Here is a 24,310-nt window from a genome sequence, read left to right on the forward strand (position 1 = left end):
GAACCCTCTGTCCCACAACGACTTCAAAAAAGTCTTTCCTGGACATACACGGTGGCTCACGCCTGTAATCCCAGCACTTTGGGAGGCCGAGGCGGACAGATCACAAGGTCAGGAGATCGAGACCTTCCTGGCTAACACGGTGAAACCTTGTGTCTACTAAAAATACAAAAAAATAGCTGGGCGTGGTGGTGGGCGCCTAAAAAAAAAGAAAAAAAAAGAAGTCTTTCCCTTCCCCACTGGTATGCAGTGTACACGATCAGGCTTCCGTACATGCATGAGTCAGACTCTAGATTCTGTTTCACCATTTGTTCACCCTGGTGCCAATAGATGATGATACACAGTGTCTTCTAGAGTTTGCATTAATATTGTTTTGATATCTGGGAGGGCAGATCCCTTTGTCTTCACCTTTTGTTGTGTTTTGGCCAGTCTTAGTCCTTGACTATTACGTATCAGTTTTAAAATTAGTTTGTCAGGTTTTCCATAAGGCCTGTTGGGATTTGGATTAGACTTGTATTGAATCTCTATATAATTCCCATTTGTGAAACTGGTGTGTCTTCATTTTTAAGCTATTTCCATAAAGACTCTTTTAATACTTATATTTTTAAACATATTCAGAAGTAGACAATAGTATAATGAGCCCCATGTACCCATCTCTCAGCTTCAACAACTTTAATTCTTGTCTAATCTTCACCTCATTCCATCTACTTTATCCTTTCCTCTATTATTTTGAAGCCAAATCTGAGACATTATATCATTTTGTCCGTAAATATTTCAGTATCCCTAAAAGATAAGAACTCTTATTTAATGTAACCACAATACCATTATAATACCAAAAATAATTTGAAAGGATTTTACATGTAAATGTACAGTATAAAAGTTATGAAACAAATATATTATGAAGCATATATTACTCGTTAAGAAATAGGACATTGCCAGCACCCCAGAAGCCTCCTTGTGTCCTTTCCAATTACACACATCCCTTTTCCAACACCTGGAGGAATTGCTGTCCTGATTTTTATGGTAATCACTTCCTTGTGTTTTATGATTTTACCGTCTATATATGTATCCCTAAACAATAGAATTTAGTTTGCCTGTTTTAACTTTAAATGGAGTCATTACTGGTTGTAATCTTTTGTGTTTTCTTCTTTAATCCAATGGTATATGTATAAGATTGATTCATATTGATGCAGACAACTAAATTTTATGTTCATTTTTCTTTAACATTTTCTTGTTTGGCTGTACCATAATAGATTTTTCCATTCCAGTTGTTTTGATAAACCTAGTACAGGACTATTATGCACAATGCTCTTTTGTGCATTTGTGTATGTGTAGCCTGGTAACATGTGCACAAGTTTTTCTAGGGTATATACCTAGGAGTGACATTACTGGGTCTAACAGCTAAGGAAGTTACCTTTACCAAGCAAAAGGAAATTCTTTTAGACTTGATGTTACCATCTTACATTCCCACCAGCTGTTTGAGTGTTCCATTGTGCCATATCCTCATCAACACATGGTATTTTCAGACTTTAAAATTTTTATCAATGGGGGAAGAATGTAGTAACAGTTCTTTGAAGGTTAGCCTCGTATTGTTTTGCATTTTAATATGAGAATGAACAGTAACTCTGACTTATTAATAGGTTGTGAGCTTCACAAATAAGAGATTTGTTGAAGTAACCCCAGTTCCACACTTCCACACCCTTTGTCATCAGCATATCCCATTTCTGTTACAGTGTAAGACTAGTTATTTCAGAGTACAGAAAAAGACACATTTAGATGAACTGAAGCAGATTAAAGTGACTTTATAAGACAACATCTTTGTTTTTATGTTTAATTTCAAGTATGGTTAAGCATTAATTTAATTCAGTGCTTTCTACTTATTCTGCTTCTAGTAACTCTTACAGAAACAAGTGTAGTCAGTAACCAACAGACATCCATGTCAGCCTATATATGACTTATTAGTAGAGCTTAATTTTTTAAAAGAGATGAAAAATAAAGAGAAGGTCTAGTATTTTCCTCCCACATTCCAACAGTTCATTTTATGTGCCCCCTTTGGGTGAGCACATTCCATGTTGTAGACCATTGATTATAGTAGTCAGAGCATGGAGCTCTGGAGTTCAGAAAAAGTATTTTATTATTGTTGTTATGACAAAAATAATTACCATGTAAAGGAAAAGAAAAGAAACTCAGGGAGAAAATTTATGAACAAAAGAGAAAAGAAACTTATGGTTAAATCATTTTTAAAATACACATGGCAAATAAGCATCAATTTTTTTTTCTGTATGCCCATTGGAAAATATCGTCTTGCTTCGTCTAACAGGCAATGTTAAGTGGAGTCACTATGTGTTCCTCTTAACTGGAAGATTTCTTTCTTTTGGTATGAATACTGAAGCATTTATTTTACCTTTTTTTTTTTTCTCCCCAGCAGAGACAGGGTCTTGCTTTGTTGCCCAGGCTGGTATCAGGCTCCTGGCCTCAAGTGATCCTCCTGCCCCAGCCTCCCAAAGTGCTGGGATTACAGGCATGAGTGACCTAGCCTGGTCAAACATTTCTTTAGTTGTTTGAAAGTCATCTGACCGTATCTGGGAAATTATGTTTATTTAGAAAACATAGCCTTTAATTGCCAATTCTGTTATTGTGTAAATGATGTGCAAATCTCCATGTTTTCATGAGGTGACTAATTATTAAAATGGCTAAAGAGTTGCTTCTAGACCAGGCGTGGTGGCTCACGCCTGTAATCCTCCCAGCACTTTGGGAGGCCGAAGCGGGTGAATTGCGAGGTCAGGATATCAAGACCATCCTGGCTAACATGGTGAAACCCCGTCTCTACTAAAAATACAAAAAACTAGCTGGGCGTGCTGGCGGGCGCCTGTAGTGCCAGCTACTCGGGAGGCTGAGGCTGGAGAATGGCGTGAACCCGGGAGGTGGAGCTTGCCGTGAGCTGAGATCGGGCCACTGCACTCCAGCCTGGGAGACAGCGAGACTCTGTCTCAAAAAAAGAGTTGCTTCTAAAACACTAATAGCATGAAATTTTTTAAAACTGACTCTTGGGGTTTTATAAGCCTAGACACAACAAGAATGAAGAGGATTACGCCTTTGTCTTTCTAGAGTTGGTGAGGATTGGGTTCTGATTCTAACATGGCCTTGATGTATACAAATAGGAAAAAAAGGAATACTGGTGAGGAACTCAAAATTGCATTATTTTTCAAATCAGTAGTGAGTTAAGACTAGGTAGTGCATTGTTCTAGAAAAATAAAATGTTTTTGCTGATATGTATCTGTGACTAAAGGGAAGTTAGAACTTAAGTCATTATCTGGGATTTAATAGTGGTATTTTAATAACTATCTGGGGCTGGTATTTATGATGTTTATAATATATTGAACATTTTTAGAAGCACTTTTTAAGAATCTGTTCATCTGTGATGTAAACAGATGGTATAAATCATTCATTTTTTCATCCTCTCAAACTTGTTCATATTGAGTAGGAAATATTACAGATACATTTTATTAGCAGCTCTCATGTAAGACAAATTTTAGATCAGATCTCAGTTCTCTTTTTAAAGTACTCAGTACCCTAAAGTTTGGTCGGATCTCTTATCACCCTTGCACATAGTAAAAATTCTTCTGGTTCTTAGATATTTCTGGTATTTATGTTGCATCTACTTTTGTCGATTGAGCTTTCTTACAGTTTCTTGAAAAGGTGTTATGCTTACATTCTTGTTTTAGCAGATGGTATATTGTTTGTTTTATATGTGATTTTGTTTTGTGAAATGAAAATAATTTTCATACAGTCTTAAAATTTTAGATCTTAGAGACATCATAGGCAAATGTAGTCAAATACATGTGGGCACGCGTGCATGCAGATTTGGAAACTATACTAAGAAGTTAATTAGTAAACTAAGATCAGCGAATTAGTGGCAGAGCCTTTTGCATTTTAAGACCAGTTTTCTTTCTAGTATATTTCAGTAAATTTTACCCAAATAGAAATGAACATCCAGGTTGGATATAAAGTTGAGTTATGAGACTGTGTAGATTCACAGCACTAGGTGATAAGTTACAGTGAAACAAGCAGTGTTTCAGTATTGCAGAAAGCATTTTTTTGCTACCAAGTGTTAATTATTTTCTGCCGTTTTTGCAGACTGTCTTAGTTCAAATGCTTTCATATATATTAACTTCATGAGAAACATGTCTGTCATTTTAATTTCTTCATTTCCCCCTCTTATCCCCTATCACTGTTTGTTTTGGTTTGGTTTTGGTTTTATTTGTTCTTGCAGCATCTTATCAGTTTTACCATGAGATACTTATGGAGGATATTAGAACAATTAATGATAGTTTCATTAAAAGTTAAGCAAACAACTTTGGGAGGCCGAGGCAGGTGGATCACGAGGTGAGTTCAAGACCAGCCTGGCCAAGATGGTGAAACCCCATCTCTACTAAAAACTACAAAAATTAGCTGGGTGCGGTCGCAGGTGCCTGTAATCCCAGCTACTTGGGAGGCTGAGGCAGGAGAATCACCTGAACCCGGGCGGCAGAGGTTGCAGTGAGCCAAGATTGTGCCATTGCACTCCAGCCTGGGCAACAGAGTGAGACTCCGTCTCAAAAAAAAAAGAAATAAAAAAAGTTAAGCAGACATTGTGTGTGAAATTTGTGACAGAATTTTTTTTTTTAACTAAGCAAGCCAGAAGCAATTCCAGTGCGAAGTGTGGTATAAGAAAAATTAATTATAGTACAGTACTTGACTCAATTGTAAACACTTTTCACATAGAGTTAATATAAACACTTGATATCTGTATCTCAATTTTATATAGTAAATGTTTGGAGGGAATTATATGACTTGCTTTGAAACACAGTTGTTCGCACAGTGATGTGAAGGAAAGAACAGTGGACAAGGAAGACTCCCAGATCTGATTTTAGTTAGCTGTGGGACTTTGGCAAGTAATACCTTCCTAGGTACATTGTATACTGTATATATAGAGTGGATAGGAACAATCCCAGATGGACCCATAATGGCAGAAATTTCTAGTGAAAGGTTTTTAACACCATTGACAAATATATCATTAATACTTGAAAGAGCTAGTTCAAATGAGTTTCTCCCTTCCTTTTTTTTTTTTTTTTTTTTTTTTTGACCTATTTTGTGCTTCGGTTTTCATCCTTGGAATATGTGACTTAAACCAGATACTAATTTTAAATAGAAGGAGAAAAAAAACTGTTTTCACTTCAGGTTTCTCACTGAGAGGTGAGAACAACTAGTTCCTTCAATTTTGCTTTTAGCAATTTGGCCCTTGAAAAGGTCACTATAGATTTGCTTTAGAGATTCCTTTTAAAAACAAATTTTGGGGTCTCTTGCAAACTTCTCATCTGTCACAAGCTGCAAAATACATACTGAGTAAGAAAAGGTTAGTTGTCGGACAGATACCGACAGCACCACACTTAAGATTAGATTGTAAATGCATTACCAGCAGCTCACCTATTTATTTATGAATATTTCCAGCACAAAATATCTTTCCTTTCTGTACTTTGACTTAGATAATTCTCTGCTTATAATACTAGCTGGTTTTGGTTTCTCTGTGGTGATCTATGGTGTGACTCTCATCTCCTGTAGAGATAGCTCCTTATATAAACTCTGTCACTTGAGGGCCACTGCTGGCATTCCAGTGAGTGAGCTAAGCTCTAGAAGCCAGACAAGTAGAATTTTTTATTTTTCTCACCATAGAAGATACAGTACAAGTTTGTGTATAGAAGAAGTTTATTATTTTCTCAAGTTTTGACCTAAGAGAATTTGGAATCCAAAGTAGGCTACTCAGTTATTGAAGAGCGGACTTTTTTCCCAGTCTCTGCAGTATCTAAAACCTTGTTTCTCTTTCATTTGTCCCTTAACATATTAGAAATTTTTTGTTATATTCTTAGTAGAAACCAGACTTCCACAGGCAGTTTTATCAACTCAGATTACCACCCATGGAAACGGTGGATTCAGCTTCTTGAACATGAGTATCCAGGACCTGGACACTGTTAATACTCCCATCTTGACCAGGCATGGTGGCTCATACCTGTAATCTTAGCACTTTTAAGAGGCCAAGGTGGGTGGATTAGTTGAGGTCAGGAGTTCAAGACCAGCCTGACCAACATGGTGAAACCCCATCTCTACTAAAAATACAAAAAATTAGCTGGGCATAGTGGTGCACACCTGTAATTCCAGCTGCTCGGGAGGCTGAGGCATGAGAATCGCTTGAACCCAGGAGGCGGAGGTTGCATTGAACTGAGATTGTACCATTGCACTCCAGCCTGGGTGACGAGTGAGACTCTTGTCTCAAAAAAAAAAAAAAAAACCTTTATTCAGTAGAGAGTACAAAGGTGAACAAAGGAGGACTTCTGAGCAATGGCTGAGACAGGAAGTGAGAGTTTGCCAGAGGATCCCAGATTTGAAGGGAAGGTAAAACGTCATATACTGCTATAGAGGGTGCTAGCAAATGAGTTCATGGCTTTAAAGTTCTTGGAACTGTGCCCGGTATCTTATAAGTACTCTTTATTACCCATTTTTACTTCTTAAATATTCAGCTGTTAACCTTTATTTTTTAATTTACCTTTGAGGTTCAGGGGGTACATATGTAGGTTTATTATATAGGTAAACTGAGTCACAGATTACCTGGTGTACAGATAATTTCATCACCCAGGTAATAGGCATAGTAACCATTAGGTAGTTTTTTGATCCTCTCCTTCCTCCCACCCTCTGCTCTCAGATAGGTCCTGATACCCGTTGTTGCCTTCTTTGTGTCTGTGTGTACTCAGTGTTTAGCTCCCAGTGAGAACATGTGGTATTATGTTATGGCCTCCAGCTCCGTCTGTGTTGCTCCAAAGGACATGGTCTGGTTCTGTTTTATGGCTGTGAGGTATTCCATGGCATACATGTACCACGTTTTCTTTATCCAGTCTACCACTGATGGGCATGTAGGTTGATGCCATGACTTTGTGATTGTGAATAGTGCTGCGATGAACATACGTGTACATGTGTCTTTATGGTAGAATGATTTATATTCCTTTGGGTATATATACTCAGTAAGGGGGTCCTGGGTCAAGTGATACTTCTGTTTTCACTTCTTTGAGAAATTGCCATACTGTTTTCCACAATGACTAAACTAATTTACATTCCCACCAGCAGCATATAAGTGTTCCCTTTTCTCTGCAGCCTCACCAGCATCTATTGTTATTTGACTATATGTAATTTTTTTTTTTTTTTTGGAGACAGAGTCTCGCTGTGTTGCCCAGACTAGAGTGGTGCGATCTTGACTCACTGCAACCTCTGCCTCCCGGCTTCCAATGAATCTTGTATCTCAGCCTCTCGAGTAGTTGGGACTACAGGGGTGTGTCACCACACCTGGCTAATTTTTTGTATTTTTGTAGAGATGACGTGTTACCATGTTGCCCAGGCTGGTCTCGAACTCCTGAGCTCAGGCAATCCGCCCGCAGCCTCCCAAAGTGCTAGGCTTACAGGCATGAGCCACCATACTTGGCCTGACGTTTTAATAATAGTCATTCAGCTGTTAATCTTTAGAGCCAGTGTTTCTAAACTATTAAGCCGTCAGTATCACTTGGAATCTTGTTAGATATGCAGATTAAAGCCCCACTCCAAACTTGCTCAATCTGAAATTCTTCTGTGACTAGAACTCAGAAACCTGTGTTTTAACAAACCTTCCAGGGATTCTGATGTATACTGTATCTTGAGAACCACTGCTTTAGAGGTTCTACCCAATATAAAAAGTAAAACAGTGTTTGTTACCAGTTAAAACCTCTCTAGAGCACACAGCATTTCTATGAAACAGAGAAAATTAAATCAGCAGATAAGTATTTTTTATGCAGAAATGTAAACTCCATTAGAATTGGCATTACATTGTTTACATCCTCCAAATATAATAGGTTCTTGAGAAATATTTGGTGATAATATTAGATAAGACAAACAATTTTTAGAGAACTGAGCTGACATTGTTTCTTTAAAAAAGCCTTTTATTCATTCAACAGTCATTTATTGTCTACTGTGTGTCAGGCATAGCTACTGTTACAGAACTTGTAGTAGTGTAGGAAAATCAAACTGTAAGCAAGTAAGTTACAGTACAATGTTTTAAGTACTATAATTGAAATATGAGCCATGTGCTCTGAATGTTCAGAACAGGAAATATCCAACAGCCTCAAGTAAGAATGTTATGTTTGAGTTGGGTCTCAAAGAATGAGTAGGGAGAGACTTGGGGCAAGGGTGTTTCATATAGTTTGTTGACATTACTACCATAAAAGGTATTTTCGTTTTTTGTGTCAATGAATATCCACTAGGAACATCCTTTTCATCAAAAAATGTCAAGTCCATTTTTTATATTATTACAACTTTTGTTAGTCTTTTTTTCTGTACTGTGAACTAGATTGATTAACTCGGAAGCAGCTCACACACCCAGGGAATCAGTCACTTGCATCATAGAAAAAAATACCCACTTGTTTTAGAAATGCCTGGTTCCTAATTATACTGTCAATATTTCAAAAAACGAATGTAGCTTATTTCAGAGGTTCCCAAACTTCCCTTAACAGTTCTGTAATTTTTTTCATGGTGCCTCTAGGCCAAGAGAAATACCGTACAGACTTGTTTATTAACTAATTTGGTACAAACAACTTAGTAAAGATTTATGTCCCAACAACTTATTTGCCTACAACTTAGTAAAGATTTATGTCCCAACAACTTATTTGCCTTTAAAAAATAAGATATAAGTTGAAAGGAAAAATATTTTTATTTAAATCTTAAATAACCATTTACATACTTACGGTGTGTTTGTGCCTGTTAGGATTATACAACTTCTCAAACTGTGGAATCATACTGAACACCACCACCTTCTTTTCTAGTTCCATACTGACTTTTGCATAGTGCTTGGGTTTTTTCACAGTAACCACTGAAAACTCAGCTTCACAAGGATATGCTGTTAAAAAGAATGTATGTTCTAATGTTGAAGTTACAAATTATCTGAAGTTGGTAGCTCACTCAGTGTCAAACACACATTGAGTCTCACTGTGTTTCCCTCAAATAGAAAACCCTGGCACCCCTGGGTTTTGCTGGGATGCCCCAAGACACAATTTGGAAATAGTGGGCTTGTTAGATTTAATTCATAGATTTAGGGATTCAGTTATACAACTCAACTGACTTTCTCTAGGTCATAAAGTTGAGTCAGTAGCGTAGTTTTCAGCCTTTCATTTACTTTGGCCACATTTGCATAAATGATTGCTATTTTATACCCTGAAAGTTCCAGCTTTTTTCACTGTCCCAGATGGCAGGTATTTTAATTTTCTTTATTCACTCTATATCTGCTTCTAGAACTACCTCAGGCTGTACCATCTTTTACCCTTACTGTAGGCCTTCTGCTAACCTGATGGGACCTGGCCTTCATTTGCTTCTCAGTGACCTGTATTTGCACGCTAAGCTGCCCAGAGAATAGTCTTTGGGGAAGTTTTAACTTTTAAGTGATTATGTAATTACTGTTTTCTAGCAGCTACAGTTGATCCACATGCCAGAAATGTGACAGAGGTAGATAAAGTATGGTTATATACATACTTGTTTAGATAAGGATGCAAATATGGTTCATACAGTAGCACATACTTTGAAATTAACCTGCTTCTCGCCTCCTTGCATATACTCCAAATTGTTTAGTTCATTATCTTTAATAATTATGATGTAATAATGTAAAAAGTCACGGGAAGAGACATTTTGCCTAATGTCCCCTCCACACTAACATAGTGATTCATTTGGGTCTCTAGTCCTTCACCTTATGCAGAATAAAAGTTAGTATTTTAAGGATGCAAGGATTATTCAGATGGTTGATGTTCTTAACAAAGTTCCCTATACAGAATTTGTTTCCAGGAAACATGGTGACTCTGCTAACGACAACTGTTAATACGTATCAGAGCAGAGTGCACCATTTCCTGTTTTTCTTTATGGAGGTCCGACTCTGGAATTCCCCTTGTTTGCCCATGACTATTCTTTTTTTTCTTTTGAAATAGAGTCTCACTCTGTCACCCAGGCTGGAGTGCAATGGTGTGATCTCGGCTCACTGTAACCTCTCCCTCCCACCCCCCAGCCCCGGGCGGGTTCAAGCAATTCTCCTGCCTCAGCCTCTCGAGTAGCTGGGATAACAGGTACCTGCCACCATGCCCAGCTAATTTTTTTTCTTAAAATATTTATTCAGTTTTCCATTCAATTTCCCAACAGGGCCCCAAAAGACAGTTTCTTACCAACTTCCAAAAAAGGGCTCGAAGTAAAACTAAACTTGTTCAAATAAAGCAATGAGAGTACTTTGTTCCTTAGTGTTATAGACTTATAATTTATATAATTGTTTGTAGGGAAAAGAGTGAAAAACTATACTACTACTTTTTCAGAGATTAAAAAATATTGCAATGACATGTCATAACAAAGAGCTTCTGAAAAATAACCATAATGGAAAAAAATTATGTGGCTACTACTGAAAAAACCTAGAGCTGGGGTCAGCAGACTGCTGCTTTTACAGGCCAAATCTAGCCTGTCACCTGTTTTTGTAAATAAATTTTTACCAAAACACAGCTACACTCATTTAATTTCATGTGCTCTGCAGCTGCTTTCATACTACAATAGCAGAGTTGAGTCAGAGCTACAGCGGAGACTGTGTTGGCCTGCAAGGTTATAATCACTGTCTAGTGTAGACCTCTGAAGAGGATAAAGTGGAGTTATTTTCCAATGCAGTGAAATTATAAAGATAAATAAAATAAATGATGAAAATATAAGAAACTTGGAAGATTATAGACATACACATGTTCAAATGTCCACATAGCAGGAACTCCAGAAATAGCAAAATGAACACATGGAGCAATTATCAAGGAACTAATAGAATAAAACTTTTCTAAGATATAGAAAACCTGTGTTTAGATAACCATGTGCCATGCAGAATTACTGGAAGGAAAATCCAACAAACTTGGAGATGGTCTAATGTCATTGCTGAATTCTAAGGATGAAGAACATAAATATTTCAAAGGAAAAGCATCAGGGTTTGTTTTTGTTTTTTTGTTTGTTTCTATCTATGACAATATAAATGAGAGGACAGTAAAACAGTGTATACTGACTTCTAAAATATATGCATGGGCTCGCCACTTTTGTGGTTTTATAGAAAGTCATGTTCTCACCCTGAGGAGCTGTCATATGGGACTGTCTTGATAAAATTTTAAGGTTTACCAGGATCATGCCAGCATTTCAGTAGATAAGGACATAAAAGTGTTATGTTCAAAGGCAGCTAATCCAACAAGTTTATAACTCTGCTTGGTTTTGAGGGAAGCTGCAATTTCAGGAGAAGTATACTATTGACAGTAAACTGGGATAAGAGAGCCCCATAGTAGGACACTAAGCCAACGTGGCCAGTGATCTCTCCCAATAAGATTATCATATCTAAGGGGTCATGGAAAACAGATCTAAGATAATCTTCAAAGCTGGAAAACTCTTAGATAATCAGTGAAACACAGCAGTATGGTAAGGAAATAATCTCTAAGGGGTAGATGAGCATATTGGTCAGAACAGGGATACCAGCTGGTGGCTAAAGTTACTGGAGAATGGGGCTCAGCACCCCATGAGAAGTGGTTGTCAAAAATTAGGAAGAGTCAGCCAGGCGTAGTGGTGCATGCCCATAATCCCGGCTACTTGGGAGCTGAGGTGTGAGGATTGCTTGAGCCCAGTTAAAGACCAGCCTGGGTAACATAGCAAGACTCCATCTCAAAAAAAAAAAAAAAAAAAAAATTAGGAAGAGTCAGTAAGACCCAGCCTAGTTAGTCAACAGGTTTAGTTCCCAGCTAGAACAGACCAGAGAAGAGCGAATGGACTAGGACCAAATCTGTCACCCTTTCACCCTCCAACCCCCACCCCCACCAGCTGAAATGACAGATTCATTTTAGCATAGAAAGGTAATTGGGTATAATCTGAATAATAACTATCAAAATATAATACATCTGTTAATGATGAAAGCCAGAAAATAATGTTTAAAATCAGACATTCTATTCAAACCACACTATGTTCTTTGCCAACAATAATAGTGACTGAGGGTAATTTTACATTTGTCTCATTACATAAAAAGAATAAAACTTAAGCGGTTATTATACAAATATGTGGATGACCAAAACTAGACCAAATAATCTATTAAGTTCTAAATAATAACCTGTTATTTTGCTTTACTAATCATTTTTGTGCGTATGTTTCTCTTGGGGATTTCATCATAAGAAGTAATTGTGGCAGTCTAAGAGCTAGGCATTTTTGTGTTCTTGGCAAATTTATTAAACAGTCATAGTATAAAAATCCATCAGAATAAGTTGTTCATAAGATCACTTTCTCAACACATTGTTCCCCCATATTTTAGAAAAGGCGACGACGGATCGACAGAAGTATGATTGGAGAGCCCACAAACTTTGTGCACACGGCTCATGTTGGATCAGGAGACCTGTTCAGTGGAATGAATTCAGTAAGTATGTTGGTGGGACAGGCAGGTAGGACATTGGGGCATAGTCATGTGAAACCTGTGTGATAGGCACAAAGATTTTTAATAGCATTATGCTAAATGAATTTGTATATAGTGAATGTAAATACCTAATATGAGCATAGAAGAGAGAGAAGCAAACTAATGATGAAAAATTAATCTCTTCGAATTTGCTGGGTTATGTATTTGTTTCTGTTTCTTGTACGCAATTCTTCATAGCTGCCTTTGTCCCGAATAAATACTTTGAAACTTGAAAGGATTTGAGTTCAGAGTAGAGGTTAATAGCCTATTGATTCTCTTGCTCCCACCAAAGAGACTTGGATATCAGCCTTTTAAATAATGATCTCTTTTCATTCTTTTAAGTTCAGTTAGTTGCCTTTTGCACACATTTTTATTGCTTTACTTTATAAACCAGTGGTCTCCAACATTTTTGGCACCAGGGACTGGTTTCGTGGAAGACAGTTTTTCCATGGGGGAAATGGTTTTGGGGTGAAACTGTTCCACTTCACTTCATCAGGCATTAGATTCTCATAAGGTGTCCGCAACCCAGATCCTCACATGTGCAGTTCACGATAGGGTTCGTGCTCCTATGAGAATCTCATGCCATCACAGATATGACAGGAGGCAGAGCTCACACAGTGATGCTCACTTACAGCTGCTCACCTCCTGTTGTGCAGCCTGGTTCCTAACAGGCCACTTGCGGTTTTGGGCCCCCTGTTATAAACTATTCATCTTTACCTGATAATATTAGAATGTTGGTGATTTATTTACTCTTAAGTTCTCATGCAGTAAGCATAGGATTAGAATTTTCACGTATCCCTTTAGGTCAAGGCAGTAAAAATTTTGTCACATTTGCCATCAGGATGTGAAGAATCAGAAATGAGATTTATTCGCTATCTTTTTTTTTTTTTTTGAGACGGAGTCTCGCTCTGTGGCCCGGACTGGAGTGCAGTGGCCGGATCTCAGCTCACTGCAAGCTCCGCCTCCCAGGTTTACGCCATTCTCTTGCCTCAGCCTCCGGAGTAGCTGGGACTACAGGCGCCCGCCACCTCGCCTGGCTAGTTTTTTTTTGTATTTTTTAGTAGAGACGGGGTTTCACCGTGTTAGCTAGGATGGTCTCGATCTCCTGACCTCGTGATTCGCCCGTCTTGGCCTCCCAAAGTGGTGGAATTACAGGCTCGAGCCACCGCGCCCGGCCTATTCGCTATCTTTTAATAGAGGTTTCAGTGAGTTTCAGAATAGGCTTTAGATCTACTCAGCTGATCTTTTAGTCTTTAATTTTTGTTGAAGAGAAAACCAGAATGCATTATAATAGAAGCAGCACCAAATGCAGGTTCTTGTCAGAGTTGTTCCTCACATTTGCCTTAAAGCAAGCCACTGAGTATCAACAGACTGACTCTTTTCCCCATTCCTAAAGTAAGCAAGTATCTAAATGATCCCTAAAGTGTTCAGAACCAGAAAGTCAATAAGGGTTTTATAAACACAAAATTATGATCCACTGTATACCAACTTACTAGACAGCATTAACAAAAGACTTAACAGGGACTTTAAAAATAGGTAGATGGGTATCCTGGATACAGCAACGACGTTTGTCATTGCAGTTACTAGGTAAGCAAAGGAGTGACATTTGAACCTTCCTGGAAAGGAAACAGCTTGTTTGTTTTAAATCCGTAGGAAAAGTACTTTGTTTCACTTGACTGCTTTGTGGAAATGCAAGAGAGATCATGTTGCTGTCAAAATAGTCAGTAACTTTGTTTCCTGCATCAACATAGTGTAAAAAGACTAACTGGGGCCCTATTACTTTTATTAATATGGTTACTATAATAAAGAGAATGGGTAGTTTCAAATTTATTATATATAATGAATTTTAATTTCTCATCAACAGATGTTGTCTCTGCTGCCTCAGATTTTTTAAAAATCCAGCTATAAGGCCAGACATCGTGGCTCCCTCCGGTAATCCCAGTACTTTGGGAGGCTGAGGCAGGTGGATCAACTGAGCTCAGGAGTTCAAGACCAGCCTGAGCAACGTAGTGAAACCCTATCTCTACCAAAGTACAAAAAAATTAGCTGAGTGAAGTAATACGCACCTGTGATTCCAGCTGTTTGGGAGGCTGAGGGGGGAGGATTGCTTGAACCTGGGAGCGGGAGGTTGCAGTGAGCTGAGATCATGCCTCTGAACTCCAGCCTGGGTGACTGAGTGAGACCCCATCTGAAAGAAGTAAATCCAACTGTGTATAGGAGGAATTAAATTTTAGTTCGTAGCATTTAAAATCCTATGTACATTTCCAGATTTCCTTTAAGATTCCTCCCTGAATGAAAAACCTATCATTGGCATATTGTCTTTTTTGCTTCTCATAGTTTAGGTAGAACTTTAGGACTGTACTTTGCAGGGCTTGCACACCTGCCTCTTAATCTTAGATGCAGGATTGAGATGGGACTTTATCTGTGGTAGAGTTTCTACCTTGTTGTCTCCAGGCAGCCTTCTCTGCTACTGAAGTGGACTTTTTATGAAGTATTTCAGCCCTTTAGAGCTAAATGTGTTTCCCAAATGTGTTCTGTAGTTAATTCATATTTGAGTTTACTATCTCTAAAGCAATATTCAGCATCCATCCCACCATCACAGAGCACTGTGTTCTGGCTGCTCGGAACGGTGTTGTTCAGTTGGTAACTTTTTTTTGAGATGGAGTCTTGCTCTGTCACCCAGGCTGGAGTGCAGTGGCGCAATCTCAGCTCACTGCAACCTCTGCCTCCTAGGTTCAAGCGATTCTCCTATCTCAGCCTCCCGAGTAGCTGGGATTACAGGCATGCACCACCATGCCTGGCTAATTTTTTGTATTTTCAGTAGAGCGGGGTTTCACCATGTTGGCCAGGCTGGTCTCAAACTCCTGACCTCCAGTGATCCACCCACCTCGGCCTCCCAAAGTGTTGGGATTACAGGTGTGAGCCACCGCGCCTGGCCAAGTAACTTTTCTTGAAAGTATCATGGATACTTCTGATTTGATGAGCCTGACTCTTAGAAAAATTATGTTCTCCTATGCAGTGCAATAATAAATAAGAAAAAAACATAAATAGACATGCTGTTTATTCAAAGAAAAGAACTGAGCAGCTAGTATTAGGAACGTGGCTTGACGCATATGAAACAAGCTTGCCTGAACTGTATTATTGAATGGTTAGAGGACTTGTAATTTCTTTTTTCCTCTAAATATATTCTTCTACCTTTACTTAGTGTCAAAGACTTTCTTTTCTACTACCTTTTTTCCAGAAAAGATTTCTGTTACCCGTTCATTAATATCCTGTGTTAAAATATTGTATATTCACAGTCACAATAATACATTCAATCTCAGCACTGAAAGATTACTTATTAAAGTTACTTAATAAAGGTTACTTAAGATAAACCAAACCTTTTAAATTGAAGAACTGACTTTTGGAGAAAAAATACTTCTTTTCTTTCTTAGAATCTGCATGGCATTATTGAATGCATAGTGTAAAAACAAAGATTTTTTGTTTGGTTGGTTTGGGGTTTTTTTTGATGCAGAGTCTCTTTCTGTTGCTCAGGCTGGAGTGCTCACTGCAGCTTTGACCTCCTAGGCTCAGTCGATCCTCCTGCCTCAGCCTCCCCCAGTAGCTGGGACTACAGGCCTGCACCACCATGCCCAGCCAGTTTTTGTATTTTGTTTTGTTTTCTTTTTTCTTTTTTTTTTTTGAGATGGAGTCTTGCTCTGTCACCCAGGCTGGAGTGCAGTGGCCGGATCTCAGCCTCACTGCAAGCTCCGCCTCCCAGGTTCACGCCATTCTCCTGCCTCAGCCTCCCGAGTAGCTGGGACTACAGGTGCCTGCTACCACGCCCGGCCAATTTTTTGTATTTTTTTTTAGTAGAGATGGGGTTTCACCATGTTGGCCAGGATGGTTTTGTATTTTTTTTGTAGAGATGGGGTTTCACTATGTTGTCCAGGCTGGCCTCAAACTTTTGGGCTCAAGTTATCTGCCTACTTCAAACTCCCAAAGTGTTGGGATTACAGCTGTGAGCCACTGCACCTGGTCATAAAGATGTTTTTTAAGACAGACCTAAAATATCTATAAAAGCTAACATGCCATATTAGGTGGAAAATTATTTGGTATCAGGTTTGTGCCACATAACTTAATGTTAGTTACCATAAAGGGGCAGATGATGAATTTGAACTAGTGTTGTATGACAGGCCCTAGCCTCTTCACACTGCATTAACTGAGGAAGCTTATGTTTAAAAAAACAAACAAAAATAAATACAGATTTCTTCTTACACTCTTACCTGAAGTAGTCATTTTATTAATGTGACTATTACAGCAATACCTTATAATGTGATGTCATAGAAATAAGATGTTCCATATAAGTAAATTTCCAGGTTAGTAAAAATGTCCCCATTTAAGAGCCAAACACATATTCTCATTTAAACTCTTTTGATCTAAATAAGCTGTGCATTTTCTGTTTTGCCATTATCTTCTATTATAGTATATATTGAAACCTGACTTACTCCAAAAATGAGTTAGACAAGTCTTTCTTTAAATATATTGACTCAGAATCACCAGTGGAAAGCACCTCACCCTTCATGCCTTATATTACAGTAGGTGCTCAGTAAGTATTTGATAAGCAGATGACTGATAAATGAATGATGCCCCGGTTCCCTCCAAATCGTGGAAGTGTGCAGGGCCCTTTGAGCTGATTCCATGAAATACTCGGCCACATTGCCAGTGCTCTCTCTCCACTGTTAGGCCGTCATCTCCAAAATCGTATTGCTTGTGTTCCTTCTAGCAGTCTAGCCTGACTCTCCAGTTCTCTGCTTCCAGACTGCTTCTAATTTATATGAACTAAGATTGGAATAATGATATGCTAAAAGTACTTCACAGTTTGCAAATGACTTTATGTGCCTTTCTTTCAGCAAAAAGAAAATCTCCCTGCTCTCGTACATCTTGCAGTCTGTCAGGAAACAGCCCTGTAATGTGGTGGGAAGGGATTACCATCTTAACCCTTTTACAAATAAGAAGCCTGATACTCAGACAGGATAGTTTACCCAGTTACAATATTAATAAATAAACTGGGACTATCTGTCTTTGGATTCTTTGATTCTTTTTTACTTTATCAGGCTATGTTAACATGGTACATTTTATGATGCAGACTTTTAAGATTTATCTTTGGTTGGTCCAATTTTATTCACGCTTATTTTTTTGGTTTTGATTCTTTACTAGGTAATTGAGGTGATTACATATGTGAGATATGTGTAAATTAAGATACTTGAGGTTGAGAAACAAAGTGGAATTGATTGGCCAGGCGCGGTGGCTCATGCCTATAATCCCAGCACTTCGAGAGGCCGAGGCAGTCGGATCACTTGAGGTCAGGAGTTCAAAGACCAGCCTGGCCAACATGGTGAAACCTACAAATAGAAAAATTAGCCGAGTGCGGTGGTGGGTGCCTGTAATCTCAGCTACTAGGGAGGCTGAGGCAGGAGAATTACTTGAACCAGGGAGGTGGAGCTTGCAGTGAGCTGAGATGACGCCACTGCACTCCAGCCTGGGCAACAGAGCAAGACTGTCTTAAAAAAAAAAAAAAAAAAAGTGGAGTTGATCTATATATTTTTGACTATTTTTCAGATGTTACCAAGTGCCTTATGAATTACAAACTGACTTTTGTAATTTGGAAATAGAGAAAATAGGGGTTTTTGCAAAAAATGTTTCAATTGCTAGTCCTTATAACCAGAAAATGTTTGTCTATAAAAATTTTTTTTTCTATAAAATACCCTTCTGAAAAAAGCAGCTCAAATAAAAATCTGGGAAAAGAATTACTTAGTTGCACCGGACCTAGTTCCTGACTTCCATTTTGTTTTGTTTTATTTTTGTCTTGTTTTAGGTTAGCTCCATTCAGAACCAAATGCAGTCCAAGGGAGGCTATGGAGGTGGAATGCCTGCCAGTGTGCAGATGCAGCTCGTGGATACGAAGGCAGGATAGCCCTGGTCCTTTCTCCAGTGAGTACTCAGAGCTGGGGTCTGGACCTGAAGGCCAGACATGGCCAGGCCAATAATAGTAAATATATATATATTTTATTTTTCAATTGTGACCTTACTGGGAAAGGCAAAATTACTCAGCTAAGTGTCGTTTCTGCACTTTGAATGTAAGTTTTAGGTTCTTTTCCTTACTTTAAAACATCTGGTTGGGGAGGATTCTGATGACAAGATGCTGCTTATGTGTTCTTTAAACAAGAGTGAAATTATTATTTTGAGTATTGAGGCTGAGCCTGGTGGCTCACTCCTGCAATCCCAGCACTTTGGGAGGCCTAAGTGGGCAGATCACCTGAGGCCAGGAATTGGAGACTAGTCTGGCCCACATGGTGAAACCCCATCTCTACTAAAAATACAAAAATTAGCTGGGGGTGGTGGCACACGCCTGTAATCACAGCTACTCGGGAGGCTGAGGTACAAGAATTGCTTGAACCCGGGAGGCGGGGGTTGCAGTCAGCTGACAATGTGCCACTGCACTCCAGCCTGGGTGACAGAGCAAGACCCTGTCTCAGAAAAGTATTGATACTAAAATAATCTCATGGGTAATAAATAATTTTATAGTTAACACTTCATTGTTTATAAACTTTTCAGATTAATTAAAAAGACTACTTTGAAAAAGGATAAACCCTGAAAATATAGAAATAATTTGAAGTTTTTTTGTTTTATAGGGTTATTGTGAATTTCTGTATTTTCTCTGTCCACTATTCTGTAATTTTTTTTTGTCCTGTGATTGCGTTTCTTTTATTTTGAATTACAAAAAAGAAGTGTGATGGCACCTTGTCTACCCTGTCGTGATTATTCCAGTGAGATATTACTGTTCTGCTCTGAAGAAGATACTGTCAGACGAATCCTGCATTTCCTTCAGCTGGCCTGCATGCCTTTGGACTCATGGACAGAGTTCTTTGGATTGTCACTGAATTTTCAATGTTTAATCAGTATGGATCTGATCTTCGCATGATCTTTTTTGTGAATGCTAACACCATTTTGCAGTTTTTTTTTTTCTATTTTAAACATTTTTCTTTTCACTGCCGACTCCCTGCCTTACGATTTTATTAGAAAGCAAGGACCTGCTATTATTTGTTAATTTGCCATCATTTATGTATATTTTGGAAGGTATGAGACCCACAAGCACAATGATCATTTTTATTTGTTTGAGACTTCAGCAGAATAGGTATCTGCATGCTTTATGAAGTTGCTTTGGTGAGAGCTCATGGGATGCCAAAAATGAACATTTCTTTGCTGCCATGGGCTGATGATGCTGCTATTAGATAAAGTTTAGCTGTGGCACCAAGTCACATCATTTTCATAGAAAAAGATCACTTGTAGCTTTAGAAGTATGACCTTTTGGTCTGTTTGATTAGAATTGCAATAAAAGAAAAGCTTGCATTCATAAGGCATTCATTCTGTTGTAAATGTTCAATATATTTATTTTGAGAGCAAGGACCTGTGGTTGTAAACAGGTGTGGTTACGTATCTGAGTGTTGTGGTCATACTCTCATCCAGTCCGATCCTGAGCATCTTCATCTTATTAACTGTTCGTTTCTTTCTGCACTCATTCTTTTAGTTTTACTTCTTTTTAATGTTACGGTATCCAGTTGTTTCCAGTAGCAGTTTCTTGAACTTCTGGCCTGTACTACTAACTGCAGATCTCCAGAGTCACTGGCCTTTCTGTGCTCTACATATTTTAGGGGCCACGTCAGTTGCTAAGAGCAACATACATACTGACCTGGCTGAATTATTGCCAGTGAAAACAACCTGTACGAAGCCTTTGCTCAGGTTCTAAAATACGTTTGTCCTTGCACAAATTTTGTATGTTTCAGATATTTCTGTAAAAGTTTCTTCTTTTCTGTTTGAGTGCGGTGTTAAGCCAGAGTCAGTGGTCTGTGTTCTCATTAAAATGTTTTAATCCTATCTCCAATTCAAGCCCTACCTAACTACATCTGATAGGATTAACATTTCATGTAACAAATGGGGCTTAATTAAAAACTTTAGATAACTTTGAATAAAGGAACAGGGATCACTTTATCTTCTGCCTTCATTTTCCTTCGTCCCAGATTCTTGCAAAACAGGCAACCGAACAAACATTAGGTTAATGTAGGTAAAACGTGAAAGCATTTCTCCTCCACTTTCTAAAATTTAATTTACCCAGTACAGTGGGACACCAGACTACTTGATCTTTGTATTTTGCAGTTTTGAACCTTTGTGTCAATCCCAGGCACAGAGAGGATCTGCCACGGAAAAAGTCTGCATCTTCAGAGTAGACGTTTTGCAGTTTGTTTAGTAACTTCTAAAGTTGAATTTATCCATTGTCACTGATTCACCAAGTGGATGTCGCATTGTGGAATTTTCCTGAGTACCGTTGTCATTCTGCTCAGCCAGGCACAATCAGTTCCTTGGCCAGGGACATTGCTGTGTGCAAGCTCTTTAGAAGGGAGATTGGGTTTTCTTGGCATTATCAGCACTCATGCTATTTAGTCTACTTCTATTTTGACTCTTTAAATTAGTACAGTTTTTCTACTTGTCATATAACTCCTGGAACAACAATACAGGAAGCTGTGATCCTTTTCCCCGACTCATGATTTTATTCTTTTTCCAAATCGCTGTTTTGTTTTATTTGTTTTGTTTTGTTTTTTTGCTGCTCCAACGACCAGCGTGTCTTGGGATTGGATCACCATGGGAAGCCAAAAGTGGACTTGTCAGCCTATAACTGCTCTGCAGCTGCCACTAACTCTACAGGCACAGTAACTACACTTTATACAGGAGCACATGCCAAAGTGCCTGGGAGGTACCAATAACATCAGGAAAATTACAAAAAAAGATAGCTAGATACGGTATTAACCTTGGACATAATTTTTTTTTTTTTTTAGGGAGGCAGCGTTCCCACATTTATAAATGGGGTTGTAAATCTCAAGAGGTTATCTGTTCCCCATAGCAGCATATCTCATTTGTAAATTGAAGCTAATTAAATAGGATTTTACTACTCAACATTCATTATACTGTTAATCTTTGCTGAAATACATGCTAACAAATGTTAAGCAAGGGAAACTGAAGATTGAATCACATGGATTCTGTTAGCAGTGTTCTGCTTTCTGTAAAAAGAGGTACTTTCCCAAGATGGAGGCATGAAGTGGTGCCAGTAAGCATAGAGCGGAAATGTTGACTTTAGTTCACATTGGGTTTAGCATTTCCAGTGCAGCATTATCAGTGGGCCTTTAAAAATACTTCGTGAGTACATTAGCTTTCACTTTGTTGTTAAGTTATAGCAGACTCATTATAGAGAACAAGTATGCCTTGATTTTGTTTAAAATGACTTCTGCTAAGCACCCAGAAGATAAAATTGACATATTTTTATAATATAAGCATACTTTTTTTGTACATTGTGTTCATTCTTGAATAAAATGAGTTCTGTGTTGGCTTGTAGATATTAAAAAGAAGGTATTGATTTTGATTCAATAAATGTTTTCTTTCAATCCTGGTTGGCCTTTCCTTTAAATTTGTTTCATTTTTCTTTTCTTTCAAAGAAGGAATTATTTACCAGAATGCATAGTATATTTTCAGTCATGACTCCTATCATGCAAAAAACAACTTAAAACTTTCTGATTTAAAAGAGAATTTAAATTTCTATCATTGTAGTCTTTAACTTCTTCACAGTTCACCTTTTAATTTAACAAATACTTAGTCAGAATGAAAATTAAATGGATAGAAATAGGACGAATAAAACATTTATGCCTGGTGCAGTGACTCACACCTGTAATCCCAGCTCTTCTAGAGGTGGAGGTGGGTGGATAGTTGGAGACCAGTCAGGACAACATGGTGAAACCCTTTCTGTAAGTTTTTATTGCCTATCAACCACATGATTTTTAACAACGGTATCTATCAAGATATCTACACAGTTTTCCATGATGAAGTATCTTGTCCTTATAGTACATGTAGGACTTAATTAAAATGAAATGGAATTAAGAATGCTCCTCATACTTAGCCACATTTGAAGTGCTTAGTAGCATCATGTAGTGATCAGCTACTGTATTAGGAAGTTATAGACTATTTCCCCCATCACAGTTTGGGGAGTTAGTTTATGGTTTGCCTCTAAAGTGGTTTACAACACTGGTTCCCATAGGGAGTGATTTTGCTCCCCATGGAGACATTAGGGCAATGTCAGGAGACAGTTTTGGTTATCACAGCTTGAGGAAGGGGTGGTACAGGATCCTGGAGAGTGGAAAGTAGGGATGCTGCTAAATATCCTGTGATGTACAGGACAGCCCCCACAACAAAGACTGATTTGATCCAAAATGTCATAGTGCCACAGCTAAAGCCTGTTTTAAGACGAAGATCCATATGTCTGCATACTCACCAGATACAACCTGTAGGGACGCTTTGTTGCATCAGATCATGTGCACAGGTAAGTGAGATGTTTTGCTGGTTGAATACTGAGAATAGGTGTTAGGTTTCGTTTTATGAGAATTGCCACAAAACATTCTAAAAACAGAAAAGACAAATATCAGAAAAGAGTATTTCAAAACTTAGGGTAACTTTTGTCCCCATCCCATATCCAAAGATCCTAAAAAGAAATTGTCAGAATTTTATTTTGCAGAGCACTTCATTTTAAGCCAATCTAGTGACATCCCAACTGTGAAAAAGTATCTGAAGAAACTGATGTTGGTAGACCAAGAACAATTACATTGTGAGCTTATGTTTTTAAAGGACATGCGTAAAACATTAAAGGAGGGGCACATAACCACAAAAAGACAAATCTATAAAATACAGCGCTAGAGAGTCTGGAAATTGCTAATATTTATGAAGATGCAAAAATCTACAAAATTGATAAAGACGAAGGAAATTATGTGCCCTCCGCTTAAAGTACACTATTTGCAAACGTAAAAGAAGTCATAGAAATTTTACCTTCTATTTATTGTCTCCATCCAGAATGGTCCAGTAAGAATGAAACCATTAAATGACCAGATCTCACAAGAACTCACTATTGCAAAGACAGCACTAAGCCATGAGGGATCCGCCCCTATGACCCAAACACCTCCCACCAAGCCCCACCTCATCACTGGGGATTACAATTTAAGAGATTTGGGTAGGGACAAATATCCAAACTGTGTCACATATTTTACCATCAACAAACAAAAAGGAAAGGCAATTCTACATATGTTTGTTTAAAGCAAAAAACAAGTCCAAAGATACAATATGATTTTGAGCAATTAATGAGTGTACTCCAAGTGTCTAGAACAGATGGGCCATGCAGGAGGCACTCAGTAAATATGTTCTGTAAAATTTAAGAAAGGACATGTCATCTGACAGGAATGACTTTAGAGACAAATATTGCATTTCATTTAATGCTCATCACATATCTTGTTTGTACAGTGAATTATAAATATATTTAAATACCTTTTTAAGTGAAAGCATAAAATACTGTAGTCACAGAACAAAACGTAAGTTTTAGAAAACAAAATTCAGAAGATGGTGTGAGGTTAAAGAAATGGAGGGGAATAAGTGTCAATCTCCTTTATATACATATTCAGAACTCATGAACTCTATACATGCATGTTTAAAATTATCATTTGAAGTTCTAACAGATGAGATATTTAGATATAAAAATATAACAAAAACTGCAAGGAGGACAGGATTCTGTTACAAGCCTCATCTTTTGGTGCATAAAATCATTTGTATAATTCAAAGTTGATGAATCAAGAAATGAAGGAATGCTTACGTTATTTAAAATGAAGTAACCTTCAGAAGACTTCAAAAGACAAATGGCTACAAGTGGTTATC

At 38.0% G+C, this 24,310-nt stretch overlaps 1 protein-coding gene across 1 annotated transcript in view; it reads left to right on the forward strand.

Moving 5' to 3' along the window:
- CDC42SE2 (CDC42 small effector 2) overlaps window positions 1-22,010 on the forward strand; it is a 121,535-nt gene extending 99,525 nt beyond the window's left edge. The window contains exons 4-6 of the mRNA XM_011951036.1: window positions 12,392-12,493; window positions 18,387-18,502; window positions 19,204-22,010. Coding sequence (XP_011806426.1) covers window positions 12,392-12,493; window positions 18,387-18,485 — 201 coding nt within the window. The 3' untranslated portion in view covers window positions 18,486-18,502; window positions 19,204-22,010. The remainder of the gene's footprint in view (window positions 1-12,391; window positions 12,494-18,386; window positions 18,503-19,203) is intronic.
- Window positions 22,011-24,310: the final 2,300 nt, after the last annotated feature.

The sequence above is a fragment of the Colobus angolensis genome, unplaced genomic scaffold (genome assembly GCF_000951035.1).
Source record: "Colobus angolensis palliatus isolate OR3802 unplaced genomic scaffold, Cang.pa_1.0 Scaffold314, whole genome shotgun sequence".
NCBI classification, from domain to species: domain Eukaryota; kingdom Metazoa; phylum Chordata; class Mammalia; order Primates; family Cercopithecidae; genus Colobus; species Colobus angolensis.